The 19077-nt window shown below is 32.1% G+C and overlaps 2 protein-coding genes and 1 pseudogene across 2 annotated transcripts; 2 read left to right on the top strand and 1 right to left on the bottom strand.

Annotated features, from left to right (window-relative positions):
• Positions 1–815: 815 nt before the first annotated feature.
• On the top strand, positions 816–1595 carry LOC145959078 (bidirectional sugar transporter SWEET3-like). The gene is made up of 2 exons (XM_083077127.1): positions 816–1131; positions 1377–1595. Exons 1-2 carry the CDS (start codon positions 892–894, stop codon positions 1584–1586), a joined length of 450 nt encoding a protein of 149 aa, XP_082933253.1. The 5' UTR covers positions 816–891; the 3' UTR covers positions 1587–1595.
• Positions 1596–1674: 79 nt separating this feature from the next.
• On the bottom strand, positions 1675–3992 carry LOC145959077 (uncharacterized; annotated as a pseudogene).
• A 13140-nt stretch (positions 3993–17132) lies between these two features.
• LOC145958707 (uncharacterized) lies at positions 17133–18872 on the top strand. Its single transcript, XM_083076221.1, has 2 exons — positions 17133–18138; positions 18459–18872. The coding sequence occupies exons 1-2, from the start codon at positions 17133–17135 to the stop codon at positions 18494–18496; spliced, it is 1044 nt and encodes a 347-aa protein (XP_082932347.1). The 3' UTR covers positions 18497–18872.
• Positions 18873–19077: the final 205 nt, after the last annotated feature.

The raw sequence follows: 19077 nt of genomic DNA, 5'->3' as shown, positions 1-19077 counted from the left end.
TTTGTCTACCACTGAAGCGGAATACATGTCCTTGACAGAAGGGGTTAAAGAAGGTATATGGTTGCAAGGTCTTATTGATAGTCTGGGTTTGAATGTGCAGAGACGTATACTTTATTGTGATAGTCAAAGTGCTTTGTGTTTGGCAAAAAATCCAGTCTATCATGGAAGATCAAAGCATATTGATGTCAGATTGAATTTCATACGAGATGTAATTGAAGACAAATTGTTCTCCATAGAGAAGATAGCTACTGTAGACAATTCAGCAGATATGTTGACTAAACCTTTGTCTTTTGAAAAGTTTAAGCATAGCTTGGACTCGGTGAATGTTCGCATCGCTTGAGACCCTTCGGGGAGAATAAGCAGTAGAGTTGTTATTGGTTACTGGTGACTTGGGAAAATTCAAGTCAAGGTGGAGAATTGTTGAGATGCCTTGAATTTATAATTTTGTTCGTTACTATTTCTGCTATTATTTGGGTTGTAATGAGGCTGTTATATTTTATCCTTGTTATAAGGCTAAAAGGCATCTGTATCAGATATATCTATTCATTTAGAAATAAGAAACTCTTGAACTGCCCGTGGACGTAGGTCACACTGACTGAACCACGTAATTTGTGTGTCATCTTATTTCTCTTCTCTTTCTTTTACATATTGTTATAACACTGTTCTTGGTACTTCTTCGTTTATTCATTCATTCCTAAGCTTACAACTTGGGATTATGATTATTTGAGTCTTCAAAAACAGTGGCTCATTAGATTTTTTCTTTCTTTCTTTCTTGCAGGCAATGCAGCCTCAGTTTCCCTTTACGCTGCACCAATGTATGTTAGGCATATAACATTATAAGTTATATCTCATTATGACTTTAGAGAATGTATAAAGTGATTAACGCTTTTCATGCTTTTCATGTTCAGGGTCACCTTTAAAAGAGTTATAAGGAAGAAAAGCACAGAACAGTTTTCGTGCATTCCTTACATCATTGGACTCTTGAACTGTCTCCTTTACACTTGGAACGGTTTGCCTGTTGTAAGCTACAAGTGGGAAAATTTCCCTCTGGTCACTGTTAATGGAGTTGGAATTGCTCTTGAGTTATCCTATGTTCTCATTTATTTCTGGTATGCCTCGGCCAAAGGAAAGGTTAGCTTCACTTCATCCTTCAATTCATGTGTCAAAATTGTTTGAATCATATGCAATAAAGTTTTCATCAATTTAACTTCCTTGCTTGAATTTTTTTTTTGACAAATAGTTACTTTTTTCATTTTTATTATTTTATGAAAATGTTTGGCACCACCTAAGTTAGTCATTTCTTTCTCATAGTAAAAATATATGTAGAAACAAGAAGCAAAAACGCGATTTTTGAGACGAGTAATTTTTTTTTGCAGAGAAAGGTGGCCATAACAGCAATACCAGTTCTGCTTCTGTTCAGCATAATTGTTGCAGTGTCAGCTTTTGCATTCCATGATAATCGTCACCGAAAGCTTCTCGTGGGTAGCATTGGCTCAGGTGTTTCAGTTGCAATGTACACGTCACCCCTAGTTGTGATGGTGAGTGACTCATCTTTGCCCTTCACTGTAATATTCTGTTACTACTAGCGTATATTCTTGTAGTTAAATGGGAACCGATAGAAAGCAAACCCGAAACAGAGAAACAGAGAAGTTCCATCAAAGTATCTGTTGGGATTCATCCCAAGTCCCACATCTGTAAAATGAAGGAACATTGGCTACGCCTTGACCTTCCTTGTGTTTGAAAAGTGTCATTCATATTTAGAACCACAATGTTATGGTTTTCACAAAATGATGAAACATTATTGAGCAAAGAAGACCAACCATCATCTTTCGTTGCTTGTAACCTTTGTTTGGACACTGAAACTAATTTCATAGCATTTACAATATCTTGATCACTTCTTTGCAATGCTTGAGATAACTCATGAGTAATCCCTAAAATATTTTTCATCAAGTGTAAAGTGAAAACAAATTCAAAAGTTTGCATAGAATTCAATAAAGCACATGCTTCACCTTTTTGTGCTAAACTCATGCCATCTTCCTCAACTATTTCAAGCACATCAATCGTGGAAGGGAACAAGGAAAGTAGACTAAGTAATGTATCATAATGTGAGCTCCATCTAGTATCTCCCGCCTTTTTTATTGTAGTTTCTTGATTCAAGCCACGCCCACTAGAGATTTCTCCTTTTTGCAATGCTTCTTTCACCTTTGCAATTTGACTTTCTCGAAGAATATCTCGACGCTTACATGATGCTCCAACAACATTAAAAATATTAGCAACCAAGTTAAAAATAATGCAACTCCAACATGTTTTTTTGCCACTGTAACTAGAGCTAATTGAAGTTGATGGGCAAAACAATGAATATAAAATGCGGAACAATTCTCTTTTAATATCAAGCTTTTGAGGCCATTAAATTCACCTTGCATATTACTTGCTCCATCATATCCTTGTCCACGCAACCTTGATAAACTTAATCCATATTTTGAAAACAATGACTCCAAAGCTATTTTAAATGATAAAGCATTAGTATTATAAACATGAACAAGACCAAGAAAACGCTCTATAACTTGTCCCTTTTTATTAACATAACGTAAAACCACAACCATTTGCTCTTTCACTGAGATATCTCGAGATTCATCAATCAAAATAGAAAACAAATTATCTCCTAGAACATCAAGTATAGCTTTAGTAGTTTCACTAGCAGCAGATCTAACAATATCTTTTTGTATTGTAGGAGCTATCAACTTAAGATTTCCACGAACATTTTTTATCACTTTATGAATAACTTCATTGTGGTCAACAAGAAAATCTAAAAGTTCAAGAAAATTTCCCTTATTACTTGATGACATTGACTCATCATTACCACGGAAAGCTAATCCTTGGCGTAATAAGAATCGAATGCAATCAACTATTGCAGTCAAATGAATTCGACATTCCTTTTTAGTTTGATCAGACTGCTTACACATTGCAACTTCAATATGTTGCTTTTGTTTCATCAAAGATTGACAATTCCTCCATGTTTGATTATGAAAACTATTTGGACCTCCAACATGAACTTGAAATCTCTCACTTTTTTTCCAATTTGTAAAACCTTCTGTTATGAATACATCACCACTACCTTTATGTTCCTCAACATGTGATCTCATAAGATAAAAATATAAATAATATGTTGCATCCTCCTTTTGACTATATTCTAACCAACTTCCATATTTTAAATACCAATCCGGATTAAATTTACGAATGGTATCTCCAAATTGTCTTTGTGGAAAATTTATCTCTTTTGGTTGATAATGACCCTTTTGCAAATAATATCTTCTAACTTCATCTCTATCACTTGGATGTTAATCTGAAATTTTTGGCCTTAAACAAGGATCATCAGGAAGCCTTTCCAAATCACATTCTAAAAATCTTTTTTTGGTTGGTGGACCCAATTTGACTTCTTTTTCAACATGTATTTGAGGAGAAGATGGTTGCTCTGAAGATGATTTTCTTTTAAAATACCTTTCCATTGCTACAACTAAAAGCAATATAATTTTAATTAATGTAATGTTCATAACATACAATGTTTCTTCTAAACATAAAAATAGAATGAGTAAATCAAAATCAAAATACTAAATTTCTCATTGAAAATAAAAAAAAAATTAATTCAAATGAAGCAATATAAAAAGTAATAACTTTAAATACACTAACCTCAAAGACCACTTTAAATGTATAGTTTAGCTGTTCAAACAAGAAGGAGTATAGATGGAAGAAGAATTTTTTTTTTTTTTTCTTCCAAATTCACTCTTTTACACTTTAAAATATGTTAGAGGTAGAAGAGAACCTCAAAATATAAAAAGAATTAGAAAAAATAAAAATAAAACAAAAAAAGATATAAAATATCTAAAAAGAGGTTAATAACAACTTATAATTTTTTTTAAAACTTAAAACACATATATTATTTAATTTATAATTTTTTTTATCTTGATTTACAATTTAAATGCATAACATTTTTTTTTAAAATATGTAATTTGTTGTTAATTATTATAACATTAAAATATTTTTAAAAAAATTTCCTTTCTCATATAAAGATAATTGCAACAAAACTTAAATTCAGTTTTAATTTTATAATTTTTTTAGTTTTTAGTTTTTATTTTTTTTTATTTTAGATTTTAAATGAAGATAATATAATAGTATATATATTATTAGTAAAAACTGAAAAGTTAGTGGAGCACAAATTAGTGCATCTGTTCCTGCAACAAATTCGGTTTTAATTTTATAATCTTTTAGTTTTTATTTAATTTTTTTTGTTTTTAAATTTTAAATAAATATAATATAATATTTTATATATTGTTAAAAAACAAATTGAAAAGTTAGTGGGGCAACTACCCCCACAACGTTCAACGTGCGTCCGTCTCTGCCTATATTACTTTATATTTATATAATTATTTTACACTTATGTGCATGATATATAATATGTATCTGGACATTTGTAGATGTATAATTTTAAGTACTAGTAGTCATTTCACTTCTAGTTAGTGATTATACAACTTATAGTAGTTATCACAAGTTGTTACAAGTTATACCTCCTAATTAAAAAATATATATATATTAAAATAATAATTTTTATTTCATACTAAATTAAAAGGGTATTTTTCTTTTAACAAAATTTATTCAAAATTATAGTTTTTAAGAAATCTTATTTATTATCAAATTAATGGATCTTATTTCTCATCAGATATAATTGTTTTCATAGTTTTTTGTTTTTAAATCAAACAAAGTGTAGATATGAAATATTTATCACTTATAATGTATGTTTTTATTCATAGAAATTATAATCAATCACTTATAATGTATATTTTTATTTTTGAATATGTATTTATAAAGAGACTTTTACATGATAATCGAACCATGACAGCAATAAACATTTTACTATTAGCCAATTTAATTAATGGTTTTAAGTATTTAAATACATATAAATAAATAATAAAAAGGAAATGATAAAATGAGTCCAAATGTCTAACTAGTGATAACGCTTTGTTTGTTATTAATAAAGCTATGTATCAATAATTAACGTAACAAGCAAAATTAATGAAAATAAATAAATTCGTGATAATGATGATAATATAAATAAACAAAATTATCTACATGTTTATCGACATATCTACTCAAAAGGTTTTTTTAATGTTAGAGATGAAATTTTTTTTTGATAGATTCATACCAATTTTTAGTTCGAGAAAGTAAAGTTTTAAGTTAAATTAGATACTATTAAATTTTAACTAATCATTAAGTAAATTATGATATTAATTCTTTCTTCATGAGTATCATCCTTGTCTATCATTTTAAGCATAAAAAAAATCACATAACATATATAAATGATATTTAAACCTCATAACTATATTTTTATATAATCATCTTATTCTCTCTTTTTGTTTAGCATTATTGTTATTTGATTGAATTTTTTTTATTCATGTATTTAACAGACAAATCTGAATGTGAATAAATTTCATAAACCAACTTCATTCTACTCAATCTTGTTGTGCAGACAACTTATAACCCAATCTTAAATAATTATTAATTATTGACGCAGCCCAAATACAAGAATATTAATCACCGCCCATAACCACGTTTAGGACCATTGTTTTTGTATGTTTACAGTTTACCCCAATTTTTTTTACATAATACTTTTAATAAAATAATGGGCCAAGATTATTCAAACTTCAAAGCTCCAGGAGGCCCAATTGCTAAAACCAATTGAAGGTTCTTCCTATTTATACTTTGGCTTATGATATATACATTACTTTTTTGTACACTTCCTTTTTTAATTTTTTTAAAATATTTTTAATTTTTTATCCTGTATTTTTTTTAATATTACTTTTTTATTGTTTAATTTATAATTTTCTCCTTATTATTCATGATATTTCAATAATTTATTTTTATTAAAAAAAGAAAAGGAGGTATACTTAAGATATATATATATATATATATATATATATATATATATATATATATATATATATATATATATATATCATGAGTCAAACAAAAAAAGAGAAAGATGTATGTAAACAATAAAAAAAATACTAATTTGAATATTAGATACCTAAAAATAAAAAATAAAATATATTTTAAGATTTAAAAAAAAAAGATATACTTATCATATATAATAGATGTGTATATTTCATAAGCTTTACACCTTTTTGGTAAAGTTAATCACCTATACACTGCCAGTATAAAAAAATTTTACACTGACAATTTATAGGTGATTAACTCTTTTTGGTATTCGCCATCTACACACTTTTTTTTCCCCAACATTTTCATATCCTTGGCAAACTCCACTTTTCATAGTGCCCTCTTTTTCTCTGTTAGGAACTCAATATATATTCCCAATCTGACATGCTTTTCGGAAAATTATTCTGCTTTTGTTAAACTTTGAATTATACTTTCTGGGCTAAAAGTTTTGGGCTTAACAATGATATTATATCGGTTGGGCTTAATCCCAGTCCGTGACACTTAAATACTTTTTCTTTTTTGCTCATAACACTTTATAATTAGGAATTAAATTATATTAGAGTATTTTATTTATTTGAATTTCATATTTTACTTGCAGTTAATACTATTTTTTAACATTAACATTGATATTGAAATATTTTTTATTAATTTATAAAATAAACATAAACTATGGATTATATTTACATTAACTAAAATAAAGGTAACAAAATTGAGTAAATATGAACTTAACTAGTAAGAACACGAATATTAAATTTACGAACACATACGAATGTGAGTCTGGATGCACGTATCTCACTGAGTAAATACATTGAATTTAAACAAAATCTTACAGCTTCGTTCAAATTTGACTTGAATTGGATAAGTTATTGAATTTCAAATAATGAATGCATTTGCCAAAAAAGAGTCACTGATAAATAATTCATGTACCTTATTCAACAAATTAAATTACACTCGTTTGATTGTGTTTTAATGGTTAGGTTGGTTGAGGGCCTGGGAGATCAATGTAAGGTATTGAAAATGCTAAATGTAAGCGTCCAATTTTGCTTTTTTTTTATTTTTTTTTATTAAGAAGTATTTTTCGTTGAATATGAGAACATCTATGTTGAGAATTTCAGTTTTACATTTAAAAAGTAAGGTGATAATTTATAATATGTTCACGATATTTGAGAAGAGAAGAGAAAAGAAAGATTAATTTTCTATATTTAATTAAGATGTATAATACTATTTATAAAAATATTATTTTAAACATTATTAAATTAGAAGGTATTTATTGGTATGAAAAATTTAACTTTTATTTTTTTGTTTTTAAAAATTAAACTCCCGATTAACAACTACATGTAATTGGTTTTCTAAGGAGTGTGTGAGAGTAGTGGGGAATGGTAAGAACACTCCCTTTTGGAGGGATTCTTAGTGCACTATAAAACCTTTTTGTGAGAGGTATAGTAGGTTGTTTTCTATCTCTAACAATAAAGAGATGTCTGTGGCGGATATGAAATTATGTAGGGAGGGAGAGAGTGGGTGGAATTGGTGTTGGAGGAGGCAATTATTTCAGTGGGAGCAATCTCAGTTATCACTTTTGATGATGGATCTAACATGTGTTCAAATGGATGATACAAATGATGATTCTTGGAAGTGGTCAGCTGTTAAGTCTCAATTTTACTTCTTTTTGGATGAGACTTATTGAACAAATTCCACTCATCCTCTGAACCATTGCAATATAATTGTTCTCTTTTTGGTTCATTTTGTGTGTAGATATAACTAACCCAAATTCATCTAACAATACATTAATCCACCTCATTTTTTGTGCAGGTATTGAGGAAGAGTGAAAAGTTGAAGATCCTTTGGATTGGAAATCTAAGAAGCTAAGGAGCTGAGAAGAGTGGATGCGCCGGGCGCAAGATGACCCGCGCCGGGCGTGACCGAAAGAGAGTATCTCATCTCTGCTAGTTATATTGCGCCGGGCGCAAAAGGAATTGCGCCGGGCTTGTGTTGAGACAGAGAGTGCTTGACTTCTCTGGAAGGACCTGCGCCGGGCGCGAAGATTTATGCGCCGGGCGTGTGAACCCTAATCTGACTCCCCAAGCTCGTATTTGAAGCCATTTTCGAGGGTTTCTCCCTCATTCTCGCAGGGGCGCCTCCTTGGAGCGGTAGAAGGGATTCTCCGAGCTTGGGAACGTTCGTGTGTGGATCTTTCCTTCGGTTCTTCACTTCTCCTTTCATCTCTATTTTGTATTTACCCTCATTGTTGAGTGGTTCCACCCATTTTTGTGGGGTTAGATGTAACCAACGTACTCTATTGTAATCCTTACGTTTTTAATGATATATATATGTATTGTTTCATTCTTTGTTGTGTACGTTTCTACGCTTAATGCTTGCTTTGGATTGATCACCCTTTGCATGATTTAAGGTTCCATTGAGTATTGGGAAATACCATTGAAACTAGTTTTGGAACATATGCCTAGTGGAGATTGTATCTAGGGATAGAGCTTGACCCATTAGTAGTCTTAAACCCTAGCCCGTAATGCGGGTGTAGATATTGGGTACTCAAGGGATTGATATTCAATGTCCGCACCTAGACTCTTTCTCTAAGGGATTAGGTTTGAGTAAACTTATGGGTTGACTAAGCAATGTATGTAACAAGAGATTAAGGATTCATTAGTCTGACGTTTGGTGAAATCTAACCCCCACAACCTCACAAAACCATTATACCATTTCTATCATTTTCCACTCACAAACCAATATTTATTTATAGCTTTCATTCCAATAGTCACAACTTTGAATTCACATGACAAACTATGAAATTGGAATTATTCTTTAGTCACGAATAGTCAATAAATGCTTATTTTACCTTCTAATCCCTGTGGATACGATATTTTTACCACTTTGAACGGCCGGTATACTTGCTGTGGTTGAGACCGTTGATAGAATTAAACGAATTTACAATTATAACAAAAGTGTTTCAACGGAAATCTCAACAAGTTTTTGGCGCCGTTGCCGGGGATTAGAAAGGCAATTTAGTATTTATAGCTATTTGTGATTTAATCCTTTATTGTTTTGGTATTTTTATGTTAGCAATGAATTGTTGGAGCTAACCTGTGTACTCTAGTCTTCAGCTTTCTCTTGTATGCAAGGTACTGTTCAAATTAGATTGACCAATCCTTCTGAGCCGTTGTTGAGAAATCATGAGGTTGCACACGGGGCAAAGGGGAACAAGAGCAACAGGAGGAGAAGGAGAATCAGAGCAATTCAAGTTGGTCACCGTCAGGCTCGGGACAGTAAACAAGCGCTTCCTGGGAGGCAACCCAGAGATCTGAACTTTTTTTGTGTTTTGCATCTCGTTCGTGTTTTAGATTTCAGTGCTAATGTTCGTAATGCATAGTTGTTTTGTGTTATATGTTGTTCTGTGCTATATGTGTTGTTATGTGCTATATGTGTTGTTTTGTGTTATATGTTGTCTTATGTTATATGTTGTTTTGTGTTATATGTAATTGTTAAAATCATGCTTGAGTGGGTAAATATAGGGTACATTTTGTTTGGAATGTGAGGAATGAGGTAACTCTGTTTCTGGGTGGAGATAAGGCCTTCTCTTAAAGAAAACTTAGGCAAATTGACCATGTAAGTGGCTACACGCCGGGCGTAACACTTTTGCGCCCGACTTAGTACTCAATTTTTGTTCTCTGGAACCACCAACCGGGCGCGCTTAAATCACGCCCGGCGCGATATCAGATTTTGAAGCCTCGCTAATTTTTACTAATATGAAGCCCGGCACACCACATCCCTGACACCCAATCTTTATCTATTTTCAATCATGTTTCTTTATGTTCTGTTGTATGTTGTATGTTTGTGTGCTTTATGTTGCATTGTTATAGTCCATTTCCGTATGCATGCATGTTGTGCTTAATTTTGGTCTAAGGATATTCTCCATTTTTGCTATATTTGCTTGGTCATCACTGTGTATAATTTTTGTGCTCACCATGTTCTTTCATGAGTACACTCTGCAATCACTTCTAGTTACCAGGACTTTCAGACATATACTGGTTGGCCTGGGGACCAGGCTCCTAAATTTGGGGGAGTGGAGCTGCTAATGCTGATGGAGTTGATGATGGTGGAGCAGCTCTTGGAGATGATGATGACCAGACCCCATAGATGGAAGCAGATGGAGCTTACCTTAGTTTACCTTTGTCTATTGCAATTTATTTTTTCTGTATTTTATTTTCAGTATTTTAACTATTTTTTTATATAGTCTTTTTGGTGATTACTCTGTTGGTTCTTTTTGTGAATACTCTGCTTTAGCACGGTTTTGAATCTTGTTGATACTTGTTTTGCTTGTGGTTGATTCTGGATTGTAGTTTGCTTGATGTTTATGGTGTGTGTACCTTAGACATTTTCAAGTCATGTTAGATCTTTAGTTCATGACTAGTTGCATACGGGTTTCAATGTTGATCATAGAACTGAGCTGAGTGTGATAATTTGTGGATGCATAACCGGGTGAGGTTTGAGCCTAAATACTTATGAGTGAACTACGCTTAAGTTGCATGATAGACTTTGCTTGAGTTTCCCTGGTGGTTTTCTTATGTTGTGTACTTATATGATCAAGGCACTCATTTTTCCTTATTTTGTCAACCATCTAAGCCAAAAAGCCATCTCCACTTTTCACTTGACTCATACCTTCCTAAGCCTAAACACCACATCTTCCAATTATCCCAAACCATGAAAAAGATTAACCATAACCTTTGCTTTGGTTAAGAGAGCAAATTGATGACATCAAATAAGTTTGGGGGAGTTGAAGAATGGGGAATTTTGGGAAGAAGAAAGTATGTGGTCAGCCATTACAAAATAAATAAAATAAAAAAAAGAAGAACAAAACAAAATAAAAACAAAAACATTAAGATGCAAAAGTGTAAATATGCATCACATAAAGGCTAATGGCTTGGATCTAGTAAAGGGGCATGTGCCAAAATGTTGTATTGGGGTATGGAGAGGGACATCAGTGTAAAATCTCAACTGCTCTCTTAAGCTATAGCACTTTCAATCCTTGAAAAACCATAAAATAGTTATTGCTTGACCCAGATTGCCCTAATAAAGACCTTGTGATAAGTACTTGCATTTGTTTTACCATTGGTTTCATTTGGAAACGAAGAGCAAAGTTGAATCATGTGGCGTGAGTAGTAGACTAGAGAGAAACACCCACCTTGATACACTAGTGTGCATAGAGAGAAACACTTTCCTAGTGAGGATGCATTCACAGATAGTCATTAACTTTTCTCAGCTCTTTGATCTCTTTTGAAACCTTTGTTTGCACCTTGTCATGTTCCATTGCAATAATTGTGACTGAAAGTTCATCTGAGGTTCATGCTTGCGAAAGGAAAGTACAAGTGAACTATGATGTAGAATTGGAGACACATGCATTGCTTGTTATCTGCTAGATTTATTACCTTTTGCTTGAGGACAAGCAAGGTTCTAAGTTTGGGGGAGTTGTTAAGTCTCAATTTTACTTCTTTTTGGATGAGACTTATTGAACAAATTCCACTCATCCTCTGAACCATTGCAATATAATTGTTCTCTTTTTGGTTCATTTTGTGTGCAGATATAACTAACCCAAATTCATCTAACAATACCTTAATCCACCTCATTTTTTGTGCAGGTATTGAGGAAGAGTGAAAAGTTGAAGATCCTTTGGATTGGAAATCTAAGAAGCTAAGGAGCAGAGAAGAGTGAATGCGTCGGGCGCAAGATGACCCGCGCCGGGCGTGACCGAAACAAAGTATCTCATCTCTGCTAGTTATATTGCACCGGGCGCAAAAGGAATTGCGCCGAGCTTGTGTTGAGACAGAGAGTGCTTGACTTCTCTGGAAGGACCTGCGCCGGGCGCGAAGATTTATGCGCCGGGCGTGTGAACCCTAATCTGACTCCCCAAGCTCGTATTTGAAGTGATTTTCGAGGGTTTCTCCCTCATTCACGCAGGGGTGCCTCCTTGGAGCGGTAGAAGGGATTCTCCGAGCTTGGGAACGTTCGTGTGTGGATCTTTCCTTCGGTTCTTCACTTCTCCTTTCATCTCTATTTTGTATTTACCCTCATTGTTGAGTAGTTCCACCCATTTTTGTGGGGTTAGATGTAACCAACGTACTCTATTGTAATCCTTACGTTTTTAATGATATATATATGTATTGTTTCATTCTTTGTTGTGTACGTTTCTACGCTTAATGCTTGCTTTGGATTGATCACCCTTTGCATGATTTAAGGTTCCATTGAGTATTGGGAAATACCATTGAAACTAGTTCTGGAACATATGCCTAGTGGAGATTGTATTTAGGGATAGAGCTTGACCCATTAGTAGTCTTAAACCCTAGCTCGTAATGCGGGTGTAGATATTGGGTACTCAAGGGATTGATATTCAATGTCCGCACCTAGACTCTTTCTCTAAGGGATTAGGTTTGATTAAACTTATGGGTTGACTAAGCAATGTATGTAACAAGAGATTAAGGATTCATTAGTCTGACGTTTGGTGAAATCTAACCCCCACAACCTCACAAAACCATTATACCATTTCTATCCTTTTCCACTCACAAACCAATATTTATTTATAGCTTTCATTCCAATAGTCAAAACTTTGAATTCACATGATAAACTATGAAATTGGAATTATTCTTTAGTCACGAATAGTCAATAAATGCTTATTTTACCTTCTAATCCCTGTGGATACGATATTTTTACTACTTGAACGGCCGGTATACTTGCCGTGTTTGAGACCGTTGATAGAATTAAACGAATTTACAATTATAAAAAAAGTGTTTCAACGGAAATATCAACATCAGCTGATCCAAGCGGACTGTATTCAGTCAAGTCAGCTTATTATGTAATTGTTAATGCCTCAATTTTTGCAGAAATCCCTCTTCATAAGTTTATATGGTGTAGGCTTGTCCCTTCCAAGGTTTCTTGTTTTGCTTGGAGGGTGATGCTTGATTGAATCCCAACCAAAGTTAATCTTGCAAAGAGGAATTTGTTATTGTCTTCAGATTCGTATTGTGTGTGGTGTAATCAAGGTCTTGATACCTCTTGCCATATATTTTTTTAGTGTTCCTTTGCATACCAGGTTGATGTTGTGTTTGGAATGGTGTGGCCTCTTTGATGCTCATCAAAATAATTTCATATCTCATTTTGAGCTGTTCTTAGGCCTTCCTAGTTGTGTTGCTAAAAATCAGTACAAATGGGCGGTGATTTGGTTGGCTTCAATTTGGAGTATTCGGTTGGCGAGAAATGAAGCTGTATTTGCTAATAAATTCACATCTTCAAAGGATCTGGTTGAATTGATAAAACTACGCTCTTAGAAATGGCTGCAAGCTAAAAATCTTGATTTTTACTATCTGTTCTCTTGTTGGTCAGGACAACCTGCTGCATGTCTTAATCTTTATTAAGTTGTCAACATTAGTGTCTTTGGTGGTTATGTGTAGCAGCTTCTGAATTTGGTTTTTAACGGTCTTCGCTACTGCTTTTGTTTTTCTTTATTTGTTGTGCGGTCAAGATAGAGATGGTTTTCATCATTATGCTCGGTTATTGGATGGTGAGGTCTTGGAGTATCAGATTTTTGGTTTTCTTAGTGATTTTGGTTGACTTTGTTTGTTGTGGATTACTTTTGGTCTGATTTTTTTAGTTATATCTTGTAGGTTACTTAAGAAACTGAATTTGTTTATCTAGTTTTGGTTATTTTTTGTAATTGTTTATGGGTTAGAGTACCCCTTATACTCCCTTTTAATATATTTCATTTTACCTAGCAAAAAAAAAAAACTCCCGATCAAATTCTTAAGAATTTTAAAAAAACGATCATTTATAACAAAAAAAATGCTTCAATTTTTATTTGTTGTTTTAAAAACATCATTATTTTTTAAAAAGAGCATAAATAAAAAATAAATAAAAGGCCCAATAGGTTTTGTAACACCATTATTAGATAGAGCCATTTTAAAGAGATTTGAAAGGTCGTTTTCGTTATAAAGTTATTTGATTATATGTGTTGGCAGAAGAACGTTATTCAAAAAATCTTGTAAATGCATATCTGGTCCCGAGATTTTTTCTGCCCAGAGTAAATTAAAAAATGGTACCCTTATAATTATTTAAGTATTCTTTTTTATTTTTTATATTATAAAATCATTCATAATTAAGATTTTCTACAAAAATATTTTAAATAAAAATTAAAACAAGATTAAATTTATAATTTGTGAATCAATTTTTTTTAATGAGTATACTAGAAGAGTCGAGGCACTTCGTGCTTCTAATAGTTATATATAGACAAATGTTATAAATTACAGATAGTTATTTAGAAAAAATATAAAAAGATTTTTCTTATATTCAAAGGGTATAATCATCTATTAAAAAGTTGAGACTAAAAAAATGATTATTAAAATATATTTCATTTATAATAGGTATAGATGACTATGAAATCAAATAATAATACCCGATTATTTAGTTTTAAGTCTCTAACTTTAAATTTGTTGTAATGAACAAAAGATTAATAATGACAACACAACAAAAAAGTTTATAATAAATAAATGTTTGCATGATTAAAACTCTAGTAAAATAAAAGAAGTCACGATTAAGATAATAAAAAGAGAAACAAATGCATTAGAAATAAAATAAATAAATAAAATTCAATATGACCCTTATTTATTAACAAGAGAGGTTTACACTAGGAGAGATAAAAATAAATAAGTTAATAATACATTATATATCACACTTTGTTATTTATATTTAACATCATTGAATTATGTTACTAAAATTATAGATAAAATTTTTAAATTAAATCAGAGACAAATTTTTGTTGAAAAATATAAGCATCACTCAATTGATTAATTATATAACATTTTATTTTTATATTAGTAAATATTAAAAATAATTTAGTACCCTTCTAAAAATGAAATCTTGAACAGTCATCAACTTTGATCAGTCATCAACCTTGATCGTCCGACTGTCACTGACCTATTAGTAACAATATAATATATGGTGCACTTTTTTTTCTTTCCAAAATGTTGATGGTTATTTACGGTTCAAGAATATTTGAAAATTTTTAATCCCAAGTTGGAATGAATAAGTTGCTTCCAATCTCTATCACAGATAAAAGTCCAAAAATTATTCAACAAATTGATGAAGCCGTTCAACCAGGTTGAAACGACCCACAGTTCATGTTACAATACAAATATGCTTGGTAGGTCCAATGTCCATCCTTTTAAACTTTAAAGAATGCAAGTTATTACAATGAATACATGCTATTTTGATCTTGAAATTAAAAAAAAATATCAAACAAATTTTTGAAATTACAAATTAACAATAATATTCGATTAAAATTTTAAAAACATGTGACTAGTTAATGGTAATATTAATATATATTCAAAATATTCGACTTGGTATTTTTGTTTTAATTTGTGGGACTTAAAAGACAACGATAAAAATCACCAAAATAAGGGTTTACTGTATAATTGTTTGTTTCCCCAATTTCTTTTTATGTGTCTTCTTATGGGTTCTGAAGGAATTTTAATTGAACTTTGTTTAACTAAAAATTAAAGTTCATTGCATTGGCTCAGAGAATGTCTTAGTACATCAGCATCACCACCATGACATACAAAGTGACAAGTGACGTTCCATTATGGCCTTTATACTTTATATCTTTGACTTTCTTACAGCCATGATGCCTAAGGACAATTAAGATGCCGCAAAGTAACCATCTAATGCCTTAAATTTCGAATAATCCATTAATTCTCGTTTCTTTATTTTAAATTTACTAAAATTAATTTCCTTAAATAATGAGGTTTCCAAAATGCTTTACATTTCAAAATCATAATTTCGAAGCAAGATAATAAATTTTATTATATTTAAATATTAAAATAAAAGTACCTTTAAAATATTACGTGATTATTTATGGCAAAATTCAATAACTATAAACTATAATAACTAGAGAGATTTATTTTTATATAAATGAAAATAATTAATGTCAATTTTGATGTGGATCAGTGATGGGTTATATGATTATAGATTAATATCAAATTCCATGAATGAGTATGTAGTTAAATTTAAACCAATAATAAGTTTTTAAAAATAAAATAATACAATAAAAAAACATCAAATAGCGTGAGTTGGTATATAACGAACGACTAACTAACTTATATAAATCAAATCACTCTTACATTATTCATTAATTTTCATTTCACAATTTTATCTTAAAACTTATAATTCCATTAAAAAATTATGTCATATATTATATTTAAAAAATTATATTAGTTTATAATTATTTAAAATTCTACTTGTACACATCAAAATTGATGAAATGGCGGAAAAAATATATGAAAAAAGGTGAGAAATAAGTATTTAACATCTTATCTATTTGTTGAAGGACAAATATGTTGGAAAAAAAATAAGTTTATTTAGTAGAGATAAAATGCGAGAGGATAAAAATTAAAATTAAAATTTTATATTTTACATACTTTTATTCACCTATCCATCACTTTTAAATTTATTCTTTTATCTATCCTAAATCAAATATATACTTTAATTATTCATTATATTATTTTCATTCACTTTCTTTATTTTTATTATCTTAATTTTCATTTATTTCTTCCTGACTATACACACCATTAAGGATATCAACAACTTCTTTAAAAATATTTTTAAGAGAGAAAAATAATATAAAAAAAATCAAAATAAATTTCTCTATATATAAATTAAAATTAACTTAGATATGAGTTAAAAATATGATTTTGAATAAGTTGATAGGAATAAACTTCTACATAATAACTTATATATAAGTTAATTTGAGCTTATAAATAAGTTTTTTTTATTCCTATTTTATTCTCCTAAAACGTATTTAGAGAAGTTTATCTAATCAAATTGTTACACAATCAAGGATCTGATATGATTGTAATTATTGTCAAATATTGTAATTAGCTTAAATTGGGATACCTACTTAATATAGGAAAGATAGTTGCCTAGTTTCTAGAGATTTAGCTTATTTCTCTCCTAATGTTATGTAACGGTCAGTGTATTCACTTGTATATATTTTGCCTCTCAATCAATGAAATATATGCTCTCGAGGTATACTTTCATGGTATCAGAAGCATCTCTATAATCAACTCTGATTTTATTTTTTTTACCTCTGCAGCATGTCTACCTCCAGCAACCTTAATCTGGAGAGCCCTTATTATCTTCACTCTTCTGATAATCCTGGACAAACTCTTGTGAGTGACGTCCTTACAGGTCTCAACAATTACAATCCATGGTCTCTTGCCATGACAATGGCTTTAAAGGGCAAAAACAAATTTTGCTTTGTTGATGGCTCTTTAACGTCCCCTGCATCCACTCATGAAGATTATCACCGTTGGTCTCGTGTCAATAATATGGTCATGTCATGGATCCTCAACTCCATTGATCGCTCTCTGGCCCATACTGTGCTTTATGCAGAATCTGCCGCTGCTGTTTGGACAGATCTCAAGGCACGCTTCTCCTCCAACACTGGCCCTTGCATATATGAGCTTGAGCAAAATATTGCTACTCTTCAACAACAAGATTTTTCAATTGCACACTACTTCAATCAGCTTCGCTCCCTTTGGGATGAGTTATCCCTTATTGATCCTCCACCAACGTGCACTTGCCAAGGTTGTACTTGTGGAGCCAAAGAGACTTATATCTCCCAACAAAACAAACGACGCCTCATGCAGTTTTTGATGGGACTCAATGACAGCTTCAGTCAACCACGAAGCCAGTTACTTCTTACTACATCCCTCCCCGATGTTGCTCATGCCTATTCCCTTCTCCTTCAAGATGAGGCTCAAAAGGCCCATACACATCCCCCACTGACTTCAGAACGTGCAGCCCTCCAAACTCAACCTGCACATGCTTTTTTGGCCAAACAATCATCTTCTCGCAGTCGTCCCAAATGTGCGCATTGTGGCATCCTTGGTCATACGGAGCATAAGTGCTATAAGCTTCACGGATATCCGCCAGGGCATCGCTACTACCATAAGGGGAACACTCATGGACAGTCATCTACTTCATCCACTCGTGCTGACCAACGTAATGATGCTGTGAAAGATCCTTTATCTGCAGATTCGTTACAGCAACTTCTTCGCCTATTAAGGGAGGTAAACCAACCTAAGGCCAATCTCACAGGTGCGTCTCTAGCTCTTTCTTCTTCCCTCTGTATGCCTACTGAATGGGTTATTGATACTGGCGCAACAGATCACGTTTCTTTCACCCCTTCCTCTTTTCAACAGCCACCTATTCCTTCTTCTCTTCATAAATCTATTTGTGTTCCTAATGGTCATTCGGTTCCTATACATGGCTTTGGAAATGTACACATAACATCAGATATCATCTTGACTGATGTCTTATTTGTACCCTCATTCAAGTTCAACCTTTTATCTGTGCCAAAACTCACCCAGACTACTAATTGTTCTGTTTTTTTTTATCCTGATCATTGTGTATTTCAGGACCATTTGACGAAGAAGGAGATTGGTCGGGGCCATAAAAAGGGTGGACTTTACTTCCTTGATGTCTCTACCTTTGTTGCCACCATCATCACTACCTCATCCACCACTTGGCATGCTAGGTTTGGTCATCCATCATCAAGTGCCCTCAAGTGTTTAGCTCCTGTTCTTGGTTTCAATAAAGACTCTTGTGACCATTGTGAAGTCTGTCATTTGTCAAAACAAACAAGACTCCCTTTTCCTTTACACACACCCACTAGCAGTAGTTTGTTTGAATTAATTCATGTTGATATTTGGGGAAAGTATGCCACATCTACAAAAAATGGTCATCATTATTTTTTAACTATTGTTGATGATTTTTCCCGTGTCACATGGACCTATCTCATGAAATACAAGTCGGATGCCTATTCTTTGTTAGTTCATTTCTTAGCTTATGTTCGAAATCAATTTCAGACATGTGTAAAAACAATTCGCTCCGATAATGGCACTGAATTTACAAATAATTCATTTCAGAAAATTCTTTGTGACTCTGGGATTCTCCAACAATTCTCTTGCCCAGGTACCCCTCAACAAAATGGTGTCGTCGAGCGTAAGCACCGACATCTTCTCAATGTTGCACGGG

This window comes from Cajanus cajan, chromosome 6 (assembly GCF_000230855.2).
Source record: "Cajanus cajan strain Asha chromosome 6, NIPB_CcT2T_4, whole genome shotgun sequence".
Classification (NCBI taxonomy): Eukaryota; Viridiplantae; Streptophyta; class Magnoliopsida; order Fabales; family Fabaceae; genus Cajanus; species Cajanus cajan.
Note: the sequence above shows the minus strand (reverse complement) of the source record. Positions and strands in the feature narration are given on the sequence as shown.